The 25,704-nt window shown below is 35.1% G+C and overlaps 3 protein-coding genes and 1 long non-coding RNA gene across 6 annotated transcripts; 2 read left to right on the top strand and 2 right to left on the bottom strand.

The window, feature by feature from the left end:
* Positions 1–5,229: 5,229 nt before the first annotated feature.
* LOC135120364 (uncharacterized) lies at positions 5,230–6,880 on the top strand. The gene is made up of 4 exons (XR_010278586.1): positions 5,230–5,296; positions 5,425–5,522; positions 6,582–6,643; positions 6,727–6,880. It is a non-coding gene; the product is annotated as an uncharacterized LOC135120364 (long non-coding RNA).
* A 3,098-nt stretch (positions 6,881–9,978) lies between these two features.
* LOC135120387 (proteasome subunit alpha type-1-like) lies at positions 9,979–11,523 on the bottom strand. Its single transcript, XM_064044686.1, has 8 exons — positions 11,436–11,523; positions 11,175–11,326; positions 11,016–11,119; positions 10,852–10,940; positions 10,727–10,797; positions 10,537–10,669; positions 10,184–10,479; positions 9,979–10,111 (listed from the first exon to the last, which is right to left on the bottom strand). The coding sequence occupies exons 2-7, from the start codon at positions 11,322–11,324 to the stop codon at positions 10,205–10,207; spliced, it is 822 nt and encodes a 273-aa protein (XP_063900756.1). The 5' UTR covers positions 11,325–11,326; positions 11,436–11,523; the 3' UTR covers positions 9,979–10,111; positions 10,184–10,204.
* Positions 11,524–12,657: 1,134 nt separating this feature from the next.
* Positions 12,658–18,890, top strand: LOC135120398 (uncharacterized). 3 transcript variants are annotated; one of them, XM_064044699.1, is made up of 38 exons: positions 12,658–12,767; positions 12,820–12,887; positions 12,950–13,044; positions 13,265–13,375; positions 13,434–13,510; positions 13,562–13,640; positions 13,690–13,763; positions 13,823–13,920; positions 13,974–14,011; positions 14,063–14,179; positions 14,241–14,306; positions 14,360–14,426; positions 14,476–14,555; positions 14,619–14,748; positions 14,800–14,968; positions 15,032–15,146; positions 15,202–15,284; positions 15,330–15,384; positions 15,449–15,580; positions 15,692–15,742; positions 15,802–15,867; positions 15,920–15,976; positions 16,038–16,096; positions 16,150–16,418; positions 16,476–16,587; positions 16,639–16,702; positions 16,760–16,864; positions 16,928–17,082; positions 17,139–17,263; positions 17,327–17,446; positions 17,506–17,550; positions 17,613–17,698; positions 17,758–17,892; positions 17,996–18,157; positions 18,212–18,289; positions 18,344–18,478; positions 18,538–18,612; positions 18,664–18,890. In XM_064044699.1, exons 1-38 carry the CDS (start codon positions 12,700–12,702, stop codon positions 18,793–18,795), a joined length of 3,753 nt encoding a protein of 1,250 aa, XP_063900769.1. In that variant the 5' UTR covers positions 12,658–12,699; the 3' UTR covers positions 18,796–18,890. The 3 variants fall into 3 exon arrangements, with proteins under 3 accessions (XP_063900769.1, XP_063900770.1, XP_063900771.1); XM_064044700.1 differs by having other exon boundaries at positions 14,803–14,968; XM_064044701.1 differs by lacking the exons at positions 18,212–18,289; positions 18,344–18,478; positions 18,538–18,612; positions 18,664–18,890 and having other exon boundaries at positions 17,758–17,899; positions 17,996–18,080.
* A 3,781-nt stretch (positions 18,891–22,671) lies between these two features.
* On the bottom strand, positions 22,672–24,877 carry LOC135120424 (survival of motor neuron-related-splicing factor 30-like). Its single transcript, XM_064044735.1, has 7 exons — positions 24,862–24,877; positions 24,682–24,761; positions 24,394–24,612; positions 23,929–24,275; positions 23,667–23,854; positions 23,294–23,394; positions 22,672–22,756 (listed from the first exon to the last, which is right to left on the bottom strand). The coding sequence occupies exons 3-6, from the start codon at positions 24,596–24,598 to the stop codon at positions 23,364–23,366; spliced, it is 771 nt and encodes a 256-aa protein (XP_063900805.1). The 5' UTR covers positions 24,599–24,612; positions 24,682–24,761; positions 24,862–24,877; the 3' UTR covers positions 22,672–22,756; positions 23,294–23,363.
* Between the last annotated feature and the right edge of the window lie 827 nt (positions 24,878–25,704).

The raw sequence follows: 25,704 nt of genomic DNA on the forward strand, positions 1-25,704 counted from the left end.
TCAGTTATGCACGAAATATTCATTTGTATTATTAAAGATAGTGGAGGGATTGCGCTAAGGGGAAAGTTTGCAAATGTTTGGCTATTTCCTTATTGAAATTAGGAGTTTCTCCTTTACCAATCGAAAGCGATATATCGATCATTCTTCCATACAACATTGTTAAACGGATATAATGTTCGTAGCTTCATATCCGAAAGGGTATTATAAAAAGCATTTAGTTCGCTAAGGACCTGCATTACATTAGCAATGTTAGAGCTGCGTAAGTTTTTGTGGATCGGAATGGTAATTACTCCAAAAATATCCATAGCGCGCAATAGCCTGTCAAAGCGGCCGTCGAGGTTCTCGGCCTATGCAGGAGCGAATTTATTAACAGAAAAATCTCCCCGGAATTTTCAGTAAAAAAATTGAGCCCACAAAAGAATAAATTGAGCAGTGAATAATCTACAGCGATTAAAAAAATAAATAACTGAAAAAAGGACTGTACTGGCGCCGGTCTTGATTTTTCTTCATAATCCGAAAGCGTTTGAAAGTATATCTTTGACCCTATGGTCTTTACTTTTCCATCGCAATATATTATCCGAAAACAATAGAGAAATTAGACATTTAACCTTTGAGGACGAATGTCCACCGAATGCTAGAAGGAATTCAAGAAAGATATTGACCAATCCCGCAAATGGAGAATTTGTCGATCAAGGAACAGCTTGACATGACTATTGCCCAAAATCTTTCTAAACCAGAAATAATTAAAGCAATCCGAAAATTTTGGGTGCAATCGTAAAGAAGGATATTATGGGAGAAGGGCCACCAGCGAAAGAAAAATTTAGAGATGGTGTACCAATACCTTTTTACGATTCCACCGTCAAGCACCGAGGCAGATCGAGCATTTTCAACGGCAGAAAACTTTTGTAAGAAATTAATGTGTTATTTGCTATAAAATCTATTTCCGTAAATCATTAATTTGACGCTGAAAAAAAAAAATTAATTAACCTTTCGTTTTTTTTTTTTTTTCGTTTTATCTTTCTATTAATAATTTTTAAAATTTTTCTTGGTGAAGGTTTCTGAAATGTTGCTACCTTGTAAGGAATGGAAAGCGTCTAAGTAGGATAGGACTCATTCAGCGCTAAAATTTTCTTTTCAAATTTTTCGTCTTGTAGATCGCCTAATATAAAGAGAACCTTCAAATTAGCAAAATAGTAGTTAATTTTCTATAGGCCTTCCAAAAACTAGCAAAACTAGTAAATTTTGTTGATGCCGCGGGATTGACTCGAGAAATCCTGCAGAATTCCGCAAAGCCCAATCTCGCGCGAGAATGCATTCTCTAGATACACCGGGTCATAATATGATGATAAATCATAAAGGTTAGTAATGTGCACAGGAACCGGAATGTTTTTTAAAAAAGCTATATCTAACATACCAAAAAAGCCTCTGGTTGAGCGATGTGTGGTTCAAAGGGGACTAGAACAAAAATCACCTTTTTTTCCCGCCCAATATTTTAGAACCTTGCCATTCGGATTGTTTTTTTTGCTGTTCCATAAAGAATGCTTGCTATTTAGGTCTCCACAAACAATGACCGGTTTAGTATTGTTAAATAATTTAACTCCTTCAATAATTCTTTCCCAGGCGACTAATCACGGGAATAATATTCGCTGAACCAGGTTTTTAAAGTGATGCATCCACCGGTAGTTACCAGATTTTCATATTTTGGTAAATTTATTAAGGAGTGCTTTATATGTCTCAATAAGTATGCCTACGCCTCTCACTTCCCATGTTTTCACGATCTTTTTGATATATATATTATAGTAGCCCATTTTCAAAATGAGGTCAATATTTTATTTTGTTGATCAATCTCTAGAGCTCCCGTTTTTTTTTTATCCGAATGCCAACGGCATTCAGGAGAGTATCTTGAGATGATGCTTATGGTTTGGTTGGTTTCATTGAGATTGTCAAGTTTTTTAAAAAGAAATCACCAATGGATTTCGATATTTGTGTACTAATCACCACACTCAAAGAGTTGCTATCTGTTTAACAATAAGTTCATCGAATAATTAACAAATTTAGTAATGTGCGCAACTAGGTTTCCTTAGTGCGCTCCTATTAGATAATGATAAAATAGAAATTTAAGCCATACAAAACGCGAACTTAAACACAAAAATGAATATTCAAATTGCCAAATATAGAATGACCACAGCAAGCAAGATTATTGGATGAGAAAAATTAATTCTCGTAAAAAAAAAACTAATTAAATTAATTACAAAAACAAGGAAGCTCATTGGCCAAGATCTCGGAGTTCATTGGTTGACATTTTTCGAAATATTAGTATATGAAGAGAAAAAAAACTAACTAATTATAAAAAAGGCACAGTTTACCCAAAATATTCATTGCAACTGAAAGGTAAAAACTATTTTCGCAGACCGGTATTATGTATGGGTATCATTTGTGTAGACCAACAGACTGGTTTTTCTACAACTCACCCAACTTTACTTAAAAGCTGATTAAAAATGAGAAGAATGTTTACGAAACCCTACTCTCCTTTAATTTTTGTATGTTAGTATTTTCTACTGTATTTCTTGAGTTAAAATTAAATTAAAAACCTATTTTAGTGATGCTGCTTTCTTTGCGGTATTAAAATTTTTATTTGAGGCCTCATGAGAAGTGTATTAATCCTCTTATGACACTACTTACGATCAACTAACATTTCCATTACACATCGAAGATTATAATAAAATCCTAAAGATGAATTGTATTTAGTAGGTATTTTTTATTTTAATAACTTTTTCCAAGTATTTATCAGGGCAGTTGCCTATCGATCATAAGAAGGATACACTAGTTTGTTTATCTAACAACTACATTTTTACTACTCCTTTGGTAATTACCTTCAATTTTTACTAAGTAGTTTCGGCTTAAAATTCCCTTTTTTACTTAACGCTTTCTGTGACACTTCTTTTTTGCAGGTTATTGACAATTCAAAAATTGAAGATATTAACACGTTTTTGAATTTTTCTAATGAAGGTTGCAGCATATACATGGTAGTTGTGCAAAAAAACACTACTCCCTTTAGGTAACCAGGTGTTAAAAAAGTATATCATAAAGGTATAAGAAACTAGGAGCTTCTAACTATAATAAATCGATATAAAATTCCTTCTCTTACTTTTATAGTTATGGTTATTTTTCATCAAATTTATTTTTGATTCTATGTAGATGTTGAATTGTTTTCTTTGCGTTTAACAGATAATAAAACGAAGTTGGATTTAATCAAATTAGGGGGCTATAAGGTTTTGCTTCCTCTCCTAACAATCGATAAGGTTTTAAGATATTGAACTATAGATACTCCTGGCGTATGCTATCGATATAGCATGGGTGTTTATTATCGGCTCTCCAGGAGTTACCTTCAGCACTCCGTAAAAAGAATTTCTAAAGGCAAAGGTTATATATATTAACTCCCTAGGTCAGTGTACGAATAATTGTTACAGACACCGACGCTGTCTGTCAAAATGGGGATAGCAGTTACTGCTGTCCTTGGAACTTTTTATATGGTGTTATTTTACAAACTGAGTTAGCAAACAAACTTTATGTAAAGTTTGTAGCCAGTATTCTGTTTTTCAACCCAAATTCACGTACTACAACTTTAGTTATACTTTCACTTATTAGTAAACTTTTCACCACAAAAAGCATGTGTGTGCCGGAATCCTTCCATCGCCAAACCTGCCGTTGGTCAAATGACATTGAGCATCAGAACTTAGCTAATATTCCCGTTGTTGTTATTGCTGACAAGTGCGCGGACTACTTACTACGTTGTTGTGCAATTTGAAATGAACCTCTGCAGTCCTTGTTCTACTTGAGGGCTTGGTCTTTATTAATGGAACATACAATGTAAGGGAGTCATGCTAGAAAATGTCTATATTATTTCAGATGGCTTCTACCAAGACGTGCTATTCATCTCTCCAATGTTTGGTTTTCTCTTCTTTTATTTGTTAAAATCAATTGTTTATTCCGTAAATTTGATAAGACTTACGCGTGTTTTTTTGCCGAGCACCCGCCATTAAGCAGCTTTAAGGCCCAGATCTCGAGTAAGTTTCCGCTCCCTCACTGAGGAGCTTTTACGTATAGTTCCACTCTCTATATAGGTAACACAGTACGTCACGTGCGTTTTTTGACTTTGACAGTTCATTGCAGTATGGAATTATTCTTAAAGAAGTCATTTCTAAAATATATATCAAAGAGTTTATTAAACTTGCTTAGTACTAGAATATGAATTATTTGTTTCTCCTGGTTTTTTCTCCTACTTTTCACAACTCAGGATTAAACTTTTTTAGGGCCCCACATTGTTTTGTGCTTCCGCTTGATCTGATAATGAATATATCCACACCACTTCTGATCCCACACCCCTATTAACTGCTTTCTTCACCGGCTTAGTTCAACAATTAATTGTTAAAAAGTGCTAAGTAATAAGCTGAAAGTAGAATCGGATGTTGCAAGCTTAAAACTATATTAAAAAAAATAATTCAAGTGTACTAATAAGTTAGGAAGAATTCACAAAATTTTTAACTGTTTCTTTAAGGGCTATCTATTACCGAAGCGCACTTGGGAATTAGTAAAAGATAAAATTATTTATACTCAGGTCGGATTCGATTGGTGGCTCAGAGAGTATATGGAAAACGAAGGTCGGAGTGCGCAAGAAAAGACAACCCTAAATTTAGAAATTTTTATTCAACTAAGGATCTTGAATGCCTCACTCCCGCTTTCTCACGGACTTTCCACTACGGCAAAAAAAAGTCTCGCTTTATATATTTTCCTCTTAGGTTTATATGACTTTCAAGTATAAGATAATCCTCTTAGTTTATAGGAGTTTATAGAGTAGTTATGATCATAACAACTATATTCACCACCGGTTTAACACGCTTCCAAACGTGAAAATAAAACATGTGGATAAACTAATAAGGATTTTTTTTTGCGTTATAATAGTAAACTTTTCTTACAGTTTTGTAAAAAAAGGGGTTTTTTTTTAACTCAGTGTTTCATATATTTTATCTACTTTTTTGTTGTTTCATAAATCAAATTTTTACATTTTTCTTTATGTAATACACTATGAGGGTTCTTTAGACGAGGGTAACATCGCACTATAAACGTGAATGAGTGAGTATTACTTTTGCTTTAAAAAATTAAATGTTTTGTTAGTTCTTCAACTTTTCTAGGATTATACGAATACTTATTTTTTATATAATATGGTAGTTATAAAATCTAATAGCCTCTTGACAAATTCTGTTTAAGTTTGGCTTATTGCTTTCATGTTTATAAGGTAGCCTATAATTTTCCAATAATTTATTTATTATAACAGTATAATTTAAATAACAACTAATCACATTCCCTTCCCGACTTTTTAAATTTTTTATTTTTCTTAAAATTTATTTAATAAATATGAAATAGTATTATTTGAACAGGAGCTCTAAAAGAATTTAAAAAAGCAAAATCCATTACCTCCTCAAACGTTCCGTGTGTTGTGGGCTATAAAAATTACATTCCAAGTACAAAAAGGCTCATTGTTAATTGCTTTTGACCGCTTTTTAACAAATATTTTACAAATAAAATAGATTGGATAAAGTAGTTAAAAATTTTTCGTCCAATTATAATTTTTTAATTTGTTTTATAGTATTAAACTATTAAATATTAAACACGAAAACTTTTTAATAATATTATAGAATATTATATTAAAATTGTTTAGTGATTATTTCATTTTAACTTATAAATTCATTTTAATATTATGCGGTGGATCTTTTAAATAAAATTTGAAAATCAATATAACTTGATGATAATCCCTTAAAAAAGGTAAAAGTCAATTTTACTTACTAAAAATGTTTAAAAATTTTAAATCTGTGTAGCCATTGAGAAAACTGTAGACTTTAAGAACATAAAATAATTTTAGTTTAACTATAAAAATATTATACAGCTTAAAATACCTATTTTAGGACAGTGTGCTATTTGAATAATTTAAGACCAATTGTTTAGTGAACGTTTCATCTTTACTTAAATATACAATTGTTCTTATTTTCTTTAAGGTTAAAATTTCATAAAACAGTTGTTGGATTTTTAAGACATGTTTATTTATAGAGAGAAATATTACTTTTTAACTACTTTTAAATAAATAAAAAGTTGTGTAATTCTGAAGTAATGCTTGTTTAAAGTTATGAAAATATATTAAATCATTCATTTTTTACTGATCACTGTATATATTATAAAAAAGGTTAAGTATTTTTTAAAAGTCTACAAAAATGTACTTTTTAGGCCAAACTTGCATGGTTTGGTATGCTGAAAGTTTTACCGAGTATCCTCAAAGTAATTTTGCTTGGTTGGTTGGGGATAAGCGGTTCATTTTCCTCCATATTTCGTCACAATCCTTGAAATATTATAATTTATGGTGCTGTTGTTTTAGAATCTCTTACAAAAGTTGAAGAAAATTTAATTAGAAAAATTATTGATGCTAACATTTGGGATTCACTTTATTTTCTCTGCACTTATATTTTTTTAATTGAGCAATAATTTCAGTAAATATTTTTTAACTTGCTCTATTTACGTGAATGATAAAGGTTATGTTCGATGCTTGCACAAAGGAATCCTATCCTTTTACCTTAAAGATAACGTCATAATGGTAATACTTCTATATTTTACCTTTACGTTTTTCTTAAAATTTTAAGGCTGTTAAAAAACTTGGAAATTTTTTTTAATTTTTAGGTGGTCAGTGAAAAGTCAGCTTACACCAAAGTCTTAAAACCAAAAATATTTCCGTAGTGCATGTCAGTAGAAACATTTTAAGTCCCCTGAAGAATTGAAATATTTGCTTTCACTTCCAGCAAAACTTTTTTTTATTACGATGATACCTCTTTAAACAAATATTAGCAGTGCACAATCCCCTTTTTATTATATATAATAATATTTAATACTTCTTTTTCTACTGTCGTTAAATTTTTTCCATCTTAAAGAATTTAGAATATAGAAATTAGCGAAAGGCTAAAGTATAATAATTTTGAGTTAAATAGCGGTCCTCGTGCATTTCCCCCAAAATTTATTAAAAAAAATGCTGCTTTAATTCTAAAAGTTTTAATACCAGAAGATTATGGCTAATATATGTTCTGTTATAACCATGACAGATAGATGCAAAGTTTACTTAAAAAGTAACGGATAGCCTCAGGAAGGTCACTTAATTTAAAACTAAGGGCTAGAAATAAATATAACAATTGCTGCTAAATATTGTTTAAATATTACCGAAGAGTAAGTAGTTGAGTTAGTACTAGAAAATGTTTGATAACTTAATATATTATATTAAAGCTATAACTTAAACTTTTATTTTCAAAAATAAATTGGTTTATAGATAACAAATATTACTTATATTTGAGATTTTAGTATACTTTTTATATTAACTAATAGCCACTTGATCTCTATTATTACCCTTTAAGTAGTAAAACTAATAAAAGAGTGCTACCATGGCAAAACCGAAACCGAAGAGAAGAGGGAAGTCGCGGAGAGTTCAAAGTGGTAATTTACGCCGGGTTTGGAAGAACTGCTCCTCAAAATGCTAAAACTCAAAGTTGATAGCACTATGTTGTACATTCCTCTGCTGCTGCTATTGTTGATATATTAGTTGTATTACATACTTGACTCATTTTGTTATCTAATTGATCGAGTAGATCCCTAAAAACTAAGTGGACATTGATGTTAGGGGCGATGTTGCTACAATTCGAGTAGATTTTTGTGCACCCATAAGCCTAAATCGTGTAGGTTCTTGTACGAGTGATACTAAATTTACTGTTTTGGATCAACTCCACGTGTATGCTAGTTTGAGTCTGGTCTCTAATAGTTCTATGTGAAGTATGGTACACTTTAGAACGATGCTGGACAATAGTGCTAATAAATAGTATCGGAAACCATAGAAACTTTGTAACTAATGCCTATTAGGGAAAAACTTTCTATCTTTATGAACAAGATTATTTACTGAGGCTCAAAGTAATAAATTGTTTTATTTAATAAAAGCTTAGGTGAATTAACGACTACTTCCCTTGTTTTTTAGTTGGTAAAATAGGCAAATCAGCCTCTTATCATTCGTTGCCAACATAGCTGAATTAGCCATGCACCGCTTAAAACTGTTAGTTGACGCAAGTTATGCTTTGGAAAAGTTTAAATTTGGATTTAAACAAGGACAAGCCCTGACGTAATAGCTACTCGCTTGACAGAATGACGATCCGTGCCTTTAATTTAAAGTAGGCGTCAGGCGTGATCTTTCTTGTTGCCAAAAATTCTTTTGAGCGAGCTTGACACAAGCAGCTTACCTTACAATCTCGCACTACAGCTCTCCCCACCGGATTTTTACAAATGGGCCTCATTTTTAATACTTTGTGTAGGCGATAAGCACTTATTTTAAAACTACAAACAGTTGGCGACCCTCAAGGCTTTTTTTAATCACCCTTACTCTTCGTACTTTAAGTCGCGACGCACTACACCCTGAGGAGCTCCACGCGCGAATTGCTTTATATGTGAGTGATACAGCGATTTATTCTTTGTTTGTAGTGTTACTTAGTTATAACTGCTAATTAGGTGTCATTAGAAAATCATTATAAACGCAGATTAGAGCAAAACCCTTTTCATCACGAATAAGCCTACTACACAACCATTTATGCCAAACTTTCGAAGAGAGGATAATACCTTTGCGTTTAAGCGAAAAAGCGAAATAACTGGAATTATTATTAATAATAAGCTCTCGTGGCGACTGCACGTGAACTTAATCGTGAAGAAGGTCAAAGCGAACTGTCTTAATCTTCACCCCTACTTTTAGCCAAAAGCTATCTCTCGTTGCACAGCAAGGGACGCTTATATGTGTTACGTTTCTTGCCACTTATGGCTTACGTGCCTGACTGCTACGTTTTTTAACGGGAGTCTCTCGACTTTTGGATAGAGTCCTTGGCCACTATTTTGGATACAGTGCTGATAACATGTATGAACAAGCACATTAATCGAACACTGGCAGATGAGCGAAACATGGAATGGCGCGCGCTATCATCCACCGAGAAATGGCCTCGGAATTATACTAGGAGAAAAAGGTAGAATTAAGAGATGTTCACTTGAAACTGCCTTAACACTAGCCTAAAATTTGATGTTTTTTTTCTGACTTTAGCGAGCACCAGAAAATACCACTAACCATAGAGTACTAATCGGGATTAGGCAGTACCCCAGCTACTTTTTAAGCCCCCACGATTTTTTTTTAATTCCGCAGTTACTGCCATATGTACTTTCGCGTAATCCCGAAGATTATTTATCGTCACATATGAATACTGTAACGCTTTGGCGTTAGCAGTAAGTTTGCATAGCTATTAGCAAGTTAACACATAATACCTGTTAGCGCTCTAGGGTTTAAAAAAAAATTTGAAGGGAAGATAGATTTAAGCAGTTAAGGATTACTAGTTAAAACCTGCCTAGTAATTATAGGCGTCAAGTATAATTATTGATAAACTACTACTCTTGAGCTCTTCTCTGAAGATGGGCCCATCTAGCCAAGTTTTGATATTTGGAAAAGCGCCATGTAAATAAACTTAACTCGAGTAAGATGTTTTTTTATTTCGGTAATTTTGTCGAGCTTACCAGGAGTCTCTAAACCTGAATACTTACTAAATTCATATTACATCTTATAGCCTAGAATGTACTTTTATATTATACTATATTACTTGTGTTGTAAATTCAACACAATAGAAAATACTATATCTGTAATCAGTAACGGTTATTGAAGCTCTTATACAAACAAATTAGTTTTACCAACGGTTAAGGGTGTTCATATAAAACACAGTTAACTGACTTAATAGCTAAGGAGGATTCTATGTAATGGAGAAAGTGAAATAAATATCAATATTGTAAATCAATTGAGTAAGGCTCAACAAGACTTGAAAGAGGCAAAGAACGGGTAAATCGACCAAGAAAAGTCCACTGTTAGTGCTATAGAGAACTTGAGCTATTTTAAGGAAGGCAGCTTGCAATGCTCAGTATTCGAAGAATTTGATAAAACAAGGTGCACTATAGTTTCTGTCACTACTTTCTTATTTTCAATTATGAACACTTGTATATGTTATGTAACCTATAAATATTTATACAAAAACTTTAAGGAATTTTAAATTATTAATTATTAATTACTAACAAATAACATTACTCTTCTTAAGTATAATTTATTTTATTCGTCAAGTTGCATAGATAAATCGCGCTCATGTTGTTCTTGTTCCGAATCTTTTTTCGTACCGACCTCTTCGCCTTCTATAGTTTCTTCCCTTTTCGATCGACTTTCCAGTTGGCTTAAAAGCTTAGCAATTTCCTCTTCTTCGATAAGTTTACAAACTTCGTTGGCGCTTACAACAAGAACTGAAGTGTTGTGAACAGTTAGCTCATAATTGTTAGGCAGACTATCCCTTAGTGCGTGAAGGCCGTAAATAATCAGTTCGTCCCTCTTGGCTATTATAATATTAGACGCACTTTCTTCAAGAAAATATTATAATCTTTAAAAATAACCGTTTAAAAACTTTGATAAGTTTCTCTCCAGATAAGTTCGTGAAGATTGTGAGCGTGATCCAATAGCCATGGCCTGGCAATCAAAAAAGTTGGCTGAAGGACAGAACTGATAAAGTTTCGGTCCTGCAATCTTCTATAAAGCATAGTTTCTTTTTTTTAAATATATAAAAATAACAATAATAATTTTAACGTCAAAGCCGCCTATGAGTAGCCCAACCCCATACGGTCGTCCTCCATACTGTTGAGTTGTGACTTGGGCCTCTTATAAAAGAAGCGAATCAAACTAATATTGAGTAGAAGATCACAAATACGAACTATCCCCCAGCTTGGCTACAAGTCTTTGTATAGGCATCGGCGTTTCAAAAGCAAACTTGGAATGCAAACATTCTGTTCTCATAAACTTACTTTTACAGAAACAAAGCGAGCCAATAAGTATAATCTCAAGTATAGTAAAATTAATATAAAATAAAAAGTGCTACCTCAGCATCCTAGCATCAGAAGTCAAACCAGCAATAGCGCAACCGATATGATCGTCAATGTATAAAACCTTTTTCTGATGAGTCGAGAGCTCGTGGGCGGATCTCTAACAAAACACCATTATATTAAATTCTATAATTCATGCAAAATTTATAAGCTACCTTTAAACCTAACAAAACAACATGGGTACTGGACTTTAAACCAACAGCGCAAGAACCTTGTTTTACTGCTTCCATTGCGTACTCTACCTGATGCAATCTTCCTTGAGGACTCCATGTTATTGCATCACTGTCGTACTGATTACGAAACATAACTAAAAAATTAATATATAGGTATTAAAATTGTGAGGGAAAAAAAAGAATATAGAAAAAAGCTGGAACAAGAAAACTCTTAAAAACGCAGCTGGCATTCACCTTGCTTACCTTCAAACTTTAAGGGTTACGACTGGGTCAAACATTCATTAGAATTAATAAATCAGCCACACCAAGTCTAAAGGCTGGTGGCTACTGTAGTCGCTGTGAAGCATAAAACGTTTCTCAAATGATATCAACCGTTATAGTGTACATGAAAGAAATAGAATAGATAGTGTTCCCTAATTACTGAGTATGTATAGCTTGAAAATTAATTTCATATTAATCACAAAAGGTAGACTTTATGTGGGAATTTTTACTTTCACATCTTCCAACGTAATAAATGAAAGACGGCAATAAATCATATATTTGCCACTATTAATTGTAAATGTATTATAATATATCATCCATTATATGAAATACTTTTTTATCGGATGAGAGTAATTAGTGACTACCGTATTAACCCATTATAAAAAAGTTTAAGTTGTTAATCCTAGAAATAGAACGAACGCCTTGAGTTGCGTGAGTAGCAACTAGGGCCAAGCTTCATCCAATTTTCTAGTGTGCTTTCGAAATAATATAGAGGTATCCATCTTAGCTTCCAGTTACAAAGCAGGTTTTAACTTAATGTGGACTTGTAGGCTTTACTGGAAGTTACTATTTTATACAATATATGTAAGAAGCTCCCTATCAAAGATTATAGAATTCCACCTTATCTGTGCATAAGAAAGAATGTTAATTTTTTCCCAAGGTATAATAAAAATGTTAATAATTTATATCACTCTTACCTGTATTATTTTAGTATCCTTTTTAATAAATTTTTGGGGTTGTGTTAGTTTTATATTAGATTCTTTTCATAATGCTTTCCTTTTGGCGTTAGGGTCGTGTTGTACCTTTATACAATCTATTTTACATAATTTACCAACTGTGATATATTATGTAATTTCTATTAACACTAATTTTCTATGTCTGGCGCACTCGAACTAAAGACGACCTCCGCGTATTTAACTAACCTCTTGTAGCCTGCACCGATCTCCTATAAAAATAGCTGGTTAACTAAGAGAGGGGTACCGTAGAAGAGGGTGTCTGTTGAAAAGCTGGGCCGTTTACTGCTTTAAAATTGTTTTTGCGACTTTAATGCTATATTTGTTTTCTTTTTATTGTTCCTTATCTTTATTTTTGTCCACTACCTTCATAAATGAAAATTTTATATAAAAAATAGGTTTACTTATTTTATATTTTCAGTAAACTTTAACTTTTCTGGAAGAAATAGTGACTATACACTCATACTATTGCAGTTTAACGGCTCTCTCCCAAGTTACCTATTAAAATATAGATGAATATTATTAAAAAAGCTGGTATTGATTGGACTTCAAAAAACAAAGCAGAATTTGGAGCGTGCCTGTAAAACTTCTAATTTTAATTCTATAATTACTACTTACCTTCCTCTTTTTAGCCTTTGCCATAGATTTGAGCCTAACAACTTTCAAAAGGGAAAACTAATACCCTTCCCACGCAATGATAGTTCTCTATATATTGAGGAGACAGTTTCAGCTGTTTTAATAAGTTATCTTATCACTCTGAAGAGCTATGCTGGGTTCATGAAAATTGTCTAAACTTGGAAACCTTCGATCTCTCACAAAATGAAATTAATAAAAGAATTCAAAGCGCCGAGAAGCAAGTAATATTTTTTTTATAACGCATAATTTTATACTTGTAACTTTATTTATTAATATTACTATAATAGTCGTTTTCTTTTCCTTGTTTTTAATAAAGTATTAACGAGTATCTTTTAGTTCTTTTACTACATCTTTAGGAAATTTATTATATATCATGAGTTACAAGCTTTAAGCAACCCTTAAATTACATAAACTGTAGAATTTCTTTATTTTTTTTACTAGCTTTGTTTTAATTGTTGTCAAATTGGAGCAACCTACGCATGCGCTCTTTATCTTTGCGGCCGTATGTTCCACTATCCTTGTTTATTTGAACAAGGAAGTCGAGCTTTTCAAGTAAAATATATAAAGTTTGTAGTTTTACATTTATTTATAAAGTTTCCATTTTATTTAGCTATCGTCCAAAATTTATTATTGTAGTAGTCATGTAGATGTTATACAAGAATATATGAATAACCACGTAAGCTGCAGGTTTTTATCGTTAAGTATCTGTTCGTTGTGCTCCATTAGCTTTTAATAAAGGGTATGTTCCTGCGCGGGCAATTTAAAGGATTTGCTTTATTGCTCGGAGTGCGACACTTTTTTGCACGGCCAATGCCAGGTCCTGTTCTTTGCTTTTAGATTTAGTCGATCCTTTTAAAAGTTTATAGGAACCTCCCGTGGATAATACAACTGTTTTTGGTCCTTTCTCTTGTTTTTGCTGCAAAAAATGTGCAATTTGCTGGTTTGTTTTTTGAGTTCACTTTAACTCTAGTAGATTGTGAAACCATAATAACTCTGCAGCTTGGGTTCGGACCCTGAACTTCTGTTTGTGTGCAGTGTGTGTGATCGGGGTTATCATACCTACTGCTTATCCCCTGGCGAGGGGAAAACCCCCTTTGGTTTGTATTCTACAGCCACCCTTTGCGAGCCAAGTTATCCTACTATCTATTAGATTCCTGGGTCTGTGCCAGTCCTGCTTGTCTCTCAAAGGTGTCTACTAGAACTTTTTTTTTTTTTATCTAAAAAAGCTTATATCTCCAGCAAAAAAATACTCCTTCAGAAACTTATAAGCGGCAGTTGTTTGTGGATAACGCGTTGGTTTTCTGTTCCACTATACCCAGTTGGAAGAACCACTCTAGGGATATTGTTTCCACAGAAGTAATGCGCAACTAATATAAAAGCTACTTAATTTTAAAGTAAAGTTATTGCCGCTCAAAAGACGGTTAATAGACTATTAGAGGGCGCTGCACGGATTTTGTTCTTTCAAGAAGATTTGACTGCCGTGGTAAGGTGTAACGATAGCCTCCCTTTCGATTCTCATGAAAAGTTTTTTTCCAGGAATTTTGTTATATTTGTGGCATAAGTGAAGGAAATGATGCAGATTATATACATTGCATCCAATGTGGTATCCTTGTAATGTCATTTACCTGTAACTTTGCCACTAAGACCTTCAGGCGAGTGTTTCCATATCGCGTGCGTTGGCAGACCTCACACCGATGTTTTACTCTGTGGATGGCGGTGTTACAGTTGCCAAGTGAGTTTGTCTAATGCTGCCTCATTTACATTATTCTTTTAGTTAATACTAGCTGTTACACAGGCTTGTGAAATATGCTTCAACACTTTAAACGTAAGAAAGGGGGTGATGAGTATTTATGCTCAAAACAACTTTAAGATCTCTGATGAAAATGTCCCTAAACCAGTAGACAATGCTATCAGTGAGCAGCATAGTACCATTTATAAACTTTAAAAAATATAAACTGTTAATACTGAGTTTGCAGGAGAACCCCCCCAAGGAGAGGGCTCACCTGCCATATCCTGCAGGACTTGTCAACGTGTCTTCCATATAGCGTGTCTGAGGTCATGTGCAGGCGCTACGGACTTGAGCACTTGGAACTGTCTGAGGTGCCGGGGGAGCTGCGTAGACTGCGGCCAGCGGGAACCAAACAGGTAGCTTTCCTCTCCACGTGTCTGTTATGTGATCCTACCTGGCAGTGTGCTGGCAAATCACAGCTACTACAAAGGTGACGGCGTTTGCCGGGAATGCGCTCATTACCGAAGGATGGGGCACGTTTGTTGCGTGTGTGACAGTGTCTATGACGAGATCCGCACCTTGGGGATGGTCAAGGCTAGTCGTTATTATAAATGTCTATAAAAATTTAGTTCTAATATATTTTGTCTAGTGCGAGGAGTGTTGCAAATGGGTGCACTTCGTGTGTCTTAACATTGACAGGGAACAGCAATCTCTTATCAGCTCCGAATTTCCGTATTTCTTTCTATATTATCTCATCGTGAACTCAAACACCATCAGGTTTTATTGCCCGGATTGCACGTGCCTTGACGACTGCAAGACCCGGTCAAACAGGGTGTGCATATTTATTAAGGATGAGCACCTTTTTATGGCTGTCTTTTTTTTTTATTGTTATGTAGCTATTAAAGAAGTATTTGGAAAAAAAGTTGGAAGCGCCTTCTAGTAAAGCAAACGCCACCTGCACTTTGGAAACCCCACTGGCGCACGAGACCATTATTCCCACCCCGCTTCCCTCCGCTCCTTTATTTCTTGTTAGTTTAAAAAGACATTTTTTTACATCCCCGTCAACATAATATAAAGATTTTTGTAACTGCTCAGTCTGTAATATCCTTTTAAAAAGTTAACTTTTCTTTCTACGGCAGAGCAGTGTCAGCGCAGGTCCAAAAGCTGCCAACGAAATGCTTTACACCTCAGTACGTACATTTTGCCTGCTTGACTTTCTTTGTTAACCTTTTTGTACGGCTTTACTAAGGTTTACAGCAATATCACACGCCACCTGAGGTCATCTTTCTTAAATAAGGTTTCTTACTTTACAAAGGTAAGCGGTTATTCATTCATATAAGCTTGTTAACTCCAACAACTTTGAAAAGGACCGCAACCAACTTCAAAATTACAAAACTGGAATTCAAAGAATAGGCAAAGAGAATGTACCAAAACATGCCTCCCATATAATTTACATGTGACCACTTTTTATATTTTTTTACGCAGTTCGCGTTGTTCGAAAATGCTAACAACTTTACTGAGAGGCTATACCCACGTGAGACGATGTCCAGTTAATTATTTTTTGTTCTTAAGTATTCCTATAATATGCTAAATAAAGTGCGGTCAATGGCGTAAACGAGGCGGACGATACTTCTCTCGATTTTCGCTATTTTTTCTGGAATGCTAAGAACCGCCACTCTCGCAAATGGCAACGCCTTTCCCTTTTGCATCGCCGACTGAGCCAAGTTTACTTGACTGAAGCCAACAGTGGCGAGCAGGCCGATTTTGTAAGTATGGTTGCGGACAGTCAGTACGCCTTCAACCTTCATACTGGTTGGATAAACCCTTTAACTCTCCAGCGCATCAATCGTCTGCATTTAATAAACGGTTTGCTGCTTCTCATTGCGACTGCTTACTATTTATATTATTGCTGGTGTATGATAGAGGGAGATATTATTCCAATCATAAGAAAAGGTAAAAACATTGAAAATAAAACAGTGAAACCTCTCACGTGGTATCCACTCCCTCGCATTGCGGTGGGGGAAAGGGACCCGAGGTGCTTTGTTTCCCTGAGAGGCGTTCATATTTTCTCTCACACAGTTGACAGAAAATGTTTCTTCTGCGCAGTCGACTTACCGAACGAAACTTTGGTCAACTATAAAGCAGTTTGGGTGGTTTAGTATTGCCTCTGGCCCTTTTCACTTTAATGTTAATTATAATATAAACAGTGGCATAGCAGTTGCATCGCCTCATGTGTGGATTACAAAGCTCACCTTGAGTCCCTACTAAAACTCCTTTTTCTTCAGGACATGTACAATGTTATCTACAACAAAGTTGGTCATCAACCCTTCTCTTGCTTTTTATTTATAACGAACTTATCGCTTATCCCCATGCAGACGACACTGGAGGAGGAATTAGGCTTCCACATGAAAAGCCGCGTGGGAGCACTGACCATTCACTCCATTGGAAATCTCGTGCCAACCAAGGAGTTTGTCTCGGAAGACCGTGCGTGCATCTATCCCGTGGGTTATCGTGCCACGAGGCTGTATTGGTAAATCCTCGCATGATTGCTTGAGAAAAGTGAGTCACGTGCCCTTTGCGTAACAGGAGTCTCTGGAAGCCCACCCTCAAGGCCGTGTATACTTGTCTAATAAAAATAAAAAACAACCGACCTCTTTTTAAGCTTTCTTGTCCTTCAGAAAATTGGAAGCTTAGGAACGTCGATCTAAACGGTGCTGTTATTGTCAATAAAAGGCGCTGTTAAGATTTTTAATATTTAGCACAACATTTTCCAGCGCTTTATGCCTCGTTTATTGAAAAAGTTAACCAAGCTCGATTCGCACAGCATAAAGATGGAATATGGAAGGGCCAGCAGTCAGTTTATTTTGAAAACAAGGCTCCCTTGACTTTTTTCGGTCCTCTAACATTTCTTACGGTTTATTCTTGGGTGTGACCAATTTTCTTTTTTACGTAGGATTAAACCACGACCTCGTGACGTGGAGGATTGAAAATCTTCCAGGTTTAACTTGCTTTTACTGCACTGAAGGAGCTAGTAGCATTAGAAGCTCTCTGGGTGTTCAGGTGCCTGGACACTTGAAAAGTTCTATGACTTCAAGCACTTTACGCACCCCAAAACTTTGAAGAGTAGGTACGAGGCACTAAATTTGGTGTGTGTCCTTTACAAAGCACTGCTATTTGTCCGTTAAACAACTATTTGCCTACGCAGCCAAGTTATCATCTGAATCACCCTCCCAGAAACGGTCTGTTGTGTGCCAGATTGATCCCCTACTGCGATGTCGTAAGAATGAAGGACTGTTGGTGTTCAGTAGAGAAAATTCCTTTAAAAAGCAAGCTTCCGATGGTTAAGTGTAAATGTTTTCGCTGCTTATGAGAATTTCTGAGCTAGCCTAGAATCGATAGTTTGGGGCTTTCCTTTAATCTGCTCTGTTATTTTGTGTACATAGAAAAGTGTCAAAGCCTTGGAGACTATCTCTTACTTTACGGATTTATCGAAGGCAAAGGCCTCTCGCTCCTCAAAACCTCAACCGCGGTCGCTAGAAAACCAGTATTTAACGTTGGAGGCGTCCTCACGCTTGCGCACTGTCGTCTCAAAGTCCTCTATTCAGGTTTTTAACTTCCAGTTCTTCCTATAATGATTTTTGACTATGGCTCATGCTTAGGGCCGCGGTGTTTTTGCCACGCAGCCTTTTGAAAAAGGTGAAGTAGTGATGGAGTACACCGGAGAGCTGGTGCGACCGGTTAGTTTGTTAACTTATTTTACCTTTCGTTTTTAATTAAAGAAACTTCTACAGATCATAGCGGACGCCCGAGAATCCTTTTACAAGCAATACGGGTTAGGCGACTACGTATTCCGCCTGACCGACTCCGTATACATAGACGCCACTTTTAAGGGAAATAATGCGCGCTTTATTAATCACTCCTGCGAGGTGCGTTCTTTGTCAAGCCTTTTTTTCTCAAAACTGCTTGACTTTTGCTCCTGCGGTAGCCAAATTGCAAGTCACTCGTCGTGAATATCGAAGGAGAAGCTAAAATTATTATCATAAGCGCGCGTGATATTGAGGTTTACGGGTATTACTTTTACTTGTTTAGTACTGCTTAAGTTTATTATGAGGCCGGAGAGGAGCTGAGTTATGACTACAAGTTTGACTGGGAAGATGAAAAGAAGAAAGAAGAGTGTAGATGTGGCGCACTGAACTGCAAAAAGTATCTGAATTATATCGACAGAGTAAAGAAGAGGGGTTGACAGAGAAATCGAGTTTTGGCTGCACCAACCAACTCTCCGAAGGCTAGATTTACGTATGAATACCAGCAGCGAACTCCGTGTGCTAACGAAACTACTAGAAAAATTTATACCAAGTTCACTATTAAAATTTGTAACATCATCGCCCTTCTTTTTACGAGAAGTATCAATATTTAACAAGCGAATAATTTACTTTGAAGAAGCATAATGACTCACATGCTTAACTTTGTAATCTAGTCACTATTGTAATTTCAGTTATTCACTACAGCTCAAAAGCATAGTGAGGACCCAGCTAGCGTTGTACTGGCAATACACATGTAAAATTAAAATTAAAAAACGTAGATGAAAAAAATACTCAAGTCGCAACTTATGCCGCATTAAGTAGGCCAACCCCGAAATTTAGCAAACTAAGCGTTTTAATGAAACCTATTGCAGTGCGGTGATAAGGAAACATGAAAGTAGCTTCTTACAATATATTTAGTTAAGGTTAAGGTCTCAAGCGAGAGAGTGTATGATGTAATTAAAAATTTTCCAACTTCATTATGTTCAACTAGAGAAATCCCAAATTTAGGCAAAATGAACCGCCTAAAACCACAAATTAGCAGTTTTTAAGGTTAATAAGAAGAAAAACAAAGGAGGAACTAAATATTAGCGATCAATAATAGTAATCGCATAATGGAGAATATTTACACTATCACACAAGGCTGAAAAGTTATTCAATTTTGTAAAATAAATTATGGTTAAAAAACGACGTTTCATTCCAAATTTAACTATTTATTTAAATATTTCTTGGTTAGATTAACGAGAAAAACAATACTCTTAAATGGGCTCTTGATTAAATTCTTTTTTTTAAATTTTTCTATATATATTTTAGTTAAGTTGTTCTGTTCTAAACCCGTAACCGGTGGCGTAGGGCTTAATAATACCATATACAAAAATGTTTTTCTTTAGGGTAGAGTGGCAGAAATATGCTCAAATCTAAATTTTTTTGTTAATTTAGGATCTCATGAATGCAGACAAAAAAAATTTGAAATTACTATAAATGTTTATAAATGGATATTTTTAGTAATTTAAAATGCATAAAACACGAGCGTTGTGTGTTATTTCAATAATATAACAAACTGCAACATAATAAGCTAATGCTGTCTTAGTAATAACGCTCCTTATAAAGAATCTCAACTATAAAACAATATAGTATATTCAACTAATAACTACTTGGCAAAAATATATAATGCACAATTCACACAACGACCAACAGTACAGCTGCCGCAGATAGAGGCGTAGCATTTAAAATTTGCTTTTCAGTCTTTGCTTAGTAGTCTTTCGCCTTAACTTGTCTTTCCGTAAGATGTGGATGATGACCAGTTATGGATTTTTAGAGAGTTTAAGATGTTCAGTCCCAATCTCGAAGATAGAGAAGGCTGTTTAGCAGCCTTTTGCTCAGTTGAGGCTCTACATGTTGCTTAGAAACTTTAATATCTGCGTAGGATTTCTAGGAAAACTGTAAAATAACACGTAAGCCTCGATGAGGCTAATGTTTTTTAGGATTAATTAAATAGCTTGAGGTCACCCGTTGGTTCGCCGACTAGTAGAGTAAAAGGCGAACTTTTCGTCCAAGGTGTCCACGCCTCCTTCGATTTTATTGTAAATCTCGATGATTTCTGGTTTCCCATACACCGGTTAAATACGGCTATAGTAGTTCTTTTACAAAATTTAAAGTACAACTTAATTTTTCTTTGGTTTCAGAGGTCACTAAAGGGGCCCCTAGTAAAACCGAAATAGGCGGACATTTCTTCTTTTCCTTTTGTAAGAAGAAATTTCATGTGGTTAATTCTCTTGCTCTTTCTCCAGGTCCCAAAAATGTCAGGTGTTTCTTCTTTAATTCCACGCAAAGAGGTTGAACGAGAACCAGTTATCAACTGTAAAGTTTCGGGGATTTTTTCGATGGATGGGGGAAGCCAAACTTAATGGATTGGGTCGGTTTTCCCAATTTTTTTTCAGAAAGGGTAAGTTCATTGCTGTCCTTGCCAGAATTAATATAGGCTTACAAAAAGTAGTGCGTCTTCGCACATCGTTCGATACCATAATCTTCATCCGTATTTTCGAGGTTTATTTGGCATAAACAAGCGAAATCTGCATCGCCCTCTAAATCTATCCAGCTTTCGTATAAGGAAGCTATTTCTCCAAAAGGAGGTATAGTTGACAATTTTTTACAAGTCTCGAATACCCAAGATATTGCAGCCGTTGCGACAGTTTTATTTCTCTCTGCTCTATCAGATGCATTATCAAAGCAAACGCATATGTTAGAACAACCAGTGTTCGCTTCAAAGAGATGACGCAGCGGATGATCTCGCGACCGGTGCGACCGGTGCCATTTGTAGCAAACAGTGTTTCAAAATCATAATTTATTTTGAAGAATGCTGAATATCAAGATCCCTAGGAACACTCGAACTTCAATAATATTTACATCTCTGTAATCGTGTCTACTAGCTAAAGTTGCAACCTAATCTGCCAAAACTTTTCATTTATCCGTTAAATATTTCGTACAATAATTCATCTGTAAACAATAGCCCTCAAGCAAACAGCTGAGTAACATAATTTCCTCTCTGATTTTGCTGGGCCAATAATGTCCGGAAGATGTGTAATGTTAAACTTTTAGAACATTTGACTTTGGAGGTTTGTTCTACCCATAATATACTTAGGGATTTGCTTTCTACTTTTTCTTCTGTATTTGGCTGATCAACATTATTTGAAGATATATCCCCGGGTTCAGATTCGAGAAGTTCCTTTTCGGAATCACTCTCACGGTCACTAACGAAGCTCGGGTTAACAATTTCCACCTAGTCACTACTATAACCACTCTCTAACTCATAAATATTTGTTATCCTGCCCTCGAAACCAGGGCCATCCGATATCAATACACGTCTTGAAGACGTGGAAGTCATAACACTAAAAAGAAAGAATAGTAGCCGTAGTGAGGTGGGACCTGGCAAACCTCAATTTGGACTTGGAAGGATATAGTTCTTAACTAAAAATTGTTCAGTAGCGTGTGTGCCACACCAGTTGAGAGCGAACTAACTAGAAGGTATAAAGACTGTGAGCGATCTCCCATTACCTCTAATTATGTAGCAACACCTTAATTTCATATACCTCACTGGTTACGTAGCAACGTTTCTACTAAATGCCTTGTGCCTTAAAAGCGGTGAAATTGTTTAATTTTTCTTAATTTTCTTTTAAATAAGGGTAGGGTATTGAATGTTTTTATGTAATTGTTTTTAGTTTAAATATTTATTGTGTTGCTGCGTGTAACTACTTCATACTTATCATTACAGCTTAACCAATCCAAACAAAAGCGCAGCGGTACGGTGGTCATATAGGACTAAAAATTTTATTGATATATTCTAAGACAATTATTATTTAACCACTGAGAACCAGAGAACATCCTTCAAGTTAATAACTATAGCAACCCAAAGAAGCCAAGAAAATATATATGCGCTGCGGATGTTTGAACAATAAAGGGGAATAATACGATAAGTAAAGTGCCGTCTCCTCCACGTATAAAGCGAGAGCGTAATAATTTGGCCCAAAAGTGTCTCACCGTAAAGATTACATTTTTAAAAGCTAGTGTGTGCAGCTTGAAGAGCAAGACCTCATGTTGACCTCCATTGTCTTCTCAACGTCAAGAAAGATGCTTATCACCTTATTTTAGGTGCGAGTAATCCCTTCTATTGGAAACCAGTTTTAAAATCCAATGGGTCTTCAACAGAGCAGCGCGAGCATCGTTGATTGCTAGTGAGAGGCTGGTGGTTGGTACTTCGTTAAGTAGGGGAGGACATGTCTAGGGTAATGGTATAACAGAAAACCAGCTTCCATTGCATCAACAGGCAACTCTCTCTGGTCGAACCGTTAAGGAGGCAAAGCTCAACCGTCGCTATTAACCGCATTTGCCAAAATTTTGGGATTTCTTAATGTTGAAGAAATATAATTGAAACAATAGCTTTGTATCGTTGCGAGAGTAAGGAGAGTTAATTAAAAAAGATTATGGCGATGTTATTGATTAAAAATAAATGAACTAAATGGTTTTGAAATGGTAACACGTGGGTAGAAGTAGAAGGCAAACAAAGTAATAGCGAGCTTAAGATTTCTATTGCGCCTTATATAGTGCTGCATTTGACTCAGGGTACAGAGAATCAATCGCTATTGGTTAGTTACCTGATAGCAGGAAATTATTCTACGATAGCTATAGCCTAACAAAGGGGATTAAGTACCGAACACTAACTACAAACTATATATTATTTCAGTTAACCCTAAAAAAATATTTTTCTATAGTTTATCAGTAGCCAAAAAAAACTTTATTAAAGCGTCCCATCCCAATTAAAAAATATTTGTAAGTTACTAGTTATGACAGTACCCCAGAACGCTTAAAGTTAACAAGATTACTTTATAATCTTACATAAAATATATATTAAAAGGTTATTAAGTTTTATTAAGATATTGTTACCTTTAATTTCGTTAGGCCTTGACGACAACAAAAACTATCGGGTCATATTTAACAAGAGCAGAAGAATTGATCAACATTTTGCAGTTCGAAGCAAAATAAAGCTTGAATAACAAAATATTACATACTTAAGCAAAAGCCATAAACAATATAAATTTAAGTCCTCAATGCAATAATCCAGCTCTATTGCACTATATAAATATTGACCGTAAAGTGTTTACACTATCAATAAAATTAACTTCGTAAATACAGAGTGTTTACTTAATCCAAAACAAATACGTATTAAATATTTATTGGTTTCGTTAATATATAACACTCAAAATTACGCACGTGACCATAGCGCAAACGTACAACACAAAAACTTTTTGCAAGCTACCAACGATTGGTGGGATTGACTGGAGAGAATTTACTCGGCAACGCTGAAGATGGTACGACAAAAGAGGCGACGTCTAATCTTTTTGTAGAGTCCGCTTTAATGCGCCGCCGAAAGTTTGTCATACCTTTTCCGGATCCCACAACCCCAACCTTACCTTCAGTGGTGGATGCAAAGATACTTGGCTTTGCCTATATCATGCATATGAAAAAGACGCAAGCACGTTATGAAACTTTTCCCCAAACGCATTTACTAAAATTTAAACCTTGCCTGCCATAAAACCGGACTTCGCTCTACCACCCGCAGATCGGTTAAAGGCCAGCCACCGTTCCTTTTCTTTTTCACGTTTCTCTTCAAGCTCAATAAGACGAGCTTTTTTTTTAAGTTGCCTGATTCGCTTTTTTTCTCTAAGAGCCGCTCTTTGCTGAGGAGTGATCTCACTCGCATCCACTTTTTTAATTTTGCTGGTGACACCAGGATTGAAATGTGTAGAGATTGTAGCTTTTCTAATGGACGAACAGTTAACTATTTCGGATCTTCCATGATCAACAAAAGTGACCGTGCAAGTCCCATTAGGATGTATTTCGGAGATGACGGCTTCATAGTATAGGCCTAAATAAAGAATATATGGCTTAAATCTTCGGTAAACTTTTTAATCTAGATGTTAGCGTTTAATATTTCCTTTAAAAAGCTTTACAGAAGTTAATTTATAATCTAATTTTATAACTACCATCAATACTATAAACAGCCTGGCAAACTTCTCCAACTTTCCAAGCTGTTTTGCAGCTTAATTCCAAGAGTTCTGAAGATACTGTTATAACTTTTTCCAGATCTTCTTTTAATTTCATTAGCTGCGAGTTATTAGGATCCATGGCCAACGCGGCTTCCACTTGTGCTAATTGCAAACGAAAATTTTCAAGATCGATATCACTCATATTATTTTTATTTCCTAAAAAAGAATTAAAATTATTAAAATTATGATATAAATTATTTTGCGTAATAAAAAAAACTTTTAAACCTTTAAACAATAAAACAAGGGTAATAATAACATAGTTCTTCTTAAACAGTAAGCAAAAATCCACGCTTCGTTTAGAATCGCTAAAATAAATATAAAATATTATTGCTCAAATAGTATAAAATTATTTAAAGTAAAAAAGCTAGCTTCCACTCATACTACTTATTGAAAAGTAGTACCAACAATATTAAAAATCCTGCCAAAGGTAAGACCCTTTTTAGCGTAGCCCAAGAAAAGTCTCTCTGCCAGTAAGCTAGTAATTATGATACTCCACCTGCTCATAAGGTCACTCTTCCGTTTTAAATAGTATGAGGTCAATTGCTCCTCCCTTCTGAGAGGAGCTCGAAATCGGTGAGACCTTGCTAGCAGAGGTGATTGCCGGTTCACCAGGCGACCTCGGGCCTCTTCCGGTGGTGGCTTTTGGTGGTTTTCCCACTAGACCAAAGGGTTAGGAGCCTGGGGCAAATATTTTCCGCTTTTCCAGTCCTTCGGGACAGTCATTATAGCTCTATAAAGAGCGTACACTGGTGGGCACTCGTGCTCCAACCCCTGCAGAAAAAGGGAGATCAGATTAAGCGAAGGCCGTAGTATGTCAGTGCTATAAAAAAAAAATTATTAAAAAATAGTATGTTACACCATAACCAAACTTTCAAATTTTTTAGAATGTGGCCTGTACACCTCGACTTTTTACTTAGAATTTATCATAATTAATTATTCAGTTTACATTGAACCCTATTTATATATATATTACTTTATTATATAATAGTTTATACCTATTACTTTGCTCACTACTTCGCTCGTTTCATAAATGTATAATCTATTATTTACTTATTTCCTTCATTCTTTTACTTTCACATACCTATAGTAGCTTGGCTCCTCTACCACGAGTTTTTTTTCTGCCGGGTGTACCCGACAAGGCCTTATTCTTAATTTATTGACTGTTAATAATGCTTAGAAAGGAATTTGAAGTCACTAAGGCGACAATGTACTAAAATCTTGAAAAAAAAAATTCTTATAACAACATTA

The sequence above is a fragment of the Zophobas morio genome, unplaced genomic scaffold (genome assembly GCF_036711695.1).
Source record: "Zophobas morio isolate AGI-343-1 ecotype UQ-CSIRO unplaced genomic scaffold, CSIRO_AGI_Zmor_V1 ptg000379l, whole genome shotgun sequence".
NCBI classification, from domain to species: Eukaryota; Metazoa; Arthropoda; class Insecta; order Coleoptera; family Tenebrionidae; genus Zophobas; species Zophobas morio.

Coding starts and splice junctions, on each gene's coding strand:
- LOC135120387 (XM_064044686.1), bottom strand. CDS start 11,324: ATGTTTCGTAATCAGTACGACAGTGATGCAATAACATGGAGTCCTCAA. Junction 10,798..10,851: donor TGTAGCCAAGCTGGGGGATA/GTTCGTATTTGT, acceptor TTCTTTTATAAG/AGGCCCAAGTCACAACTCAA. Junction 10,480..10,536: donor CTTATCAAAGTTTTTAAACG/GTTATTTTTAAA, acceptor ATATTATAATAG/CCAAGAGGGACGAACTGATT.
- LOC135120398 (XM_064044699.1), top strand. CDS start 12,700: ATGAATATTATTAAAAAAGCTGGTATTGATTGGACTTCAAAAAACAAA. Junction 13,641..13,689: donor TTTTGCACGGCCAATGCCAG/GTCCTGTTCTTT, acceptor AAAAGTTTATAG/GAACCTCCCGTGGATAATAC. Junction 15,581..15,691: donor CCTCCGCTCCTTTATTTCTT/GTTAGTTTAAAA, acceptor TTTCTACGGCAG/AGCAGTGTCAGCGCAGGTCC.
- LOC135120424 (XM_064044735.1), bottom strand. CDS start 24,598: ATGAGTGATATCGATCTTGAAAATTTTCGTTTGCAATTAGCACAAGTG. Junction 24,276..24,393: donor GGCTGTTTATAGTATTGATG/GTAGTTATAAAA, acceptor TTCTTTATTTAG/GCCTATACTATGAAGCCGTC. Junction 23,395..23,666: donor GTCAATCCCACCAATCGTTG/GTAGCTTGCAAA, acceptor TTGTTATTCAAG/CTTTATTTTGCTTCGAACTG.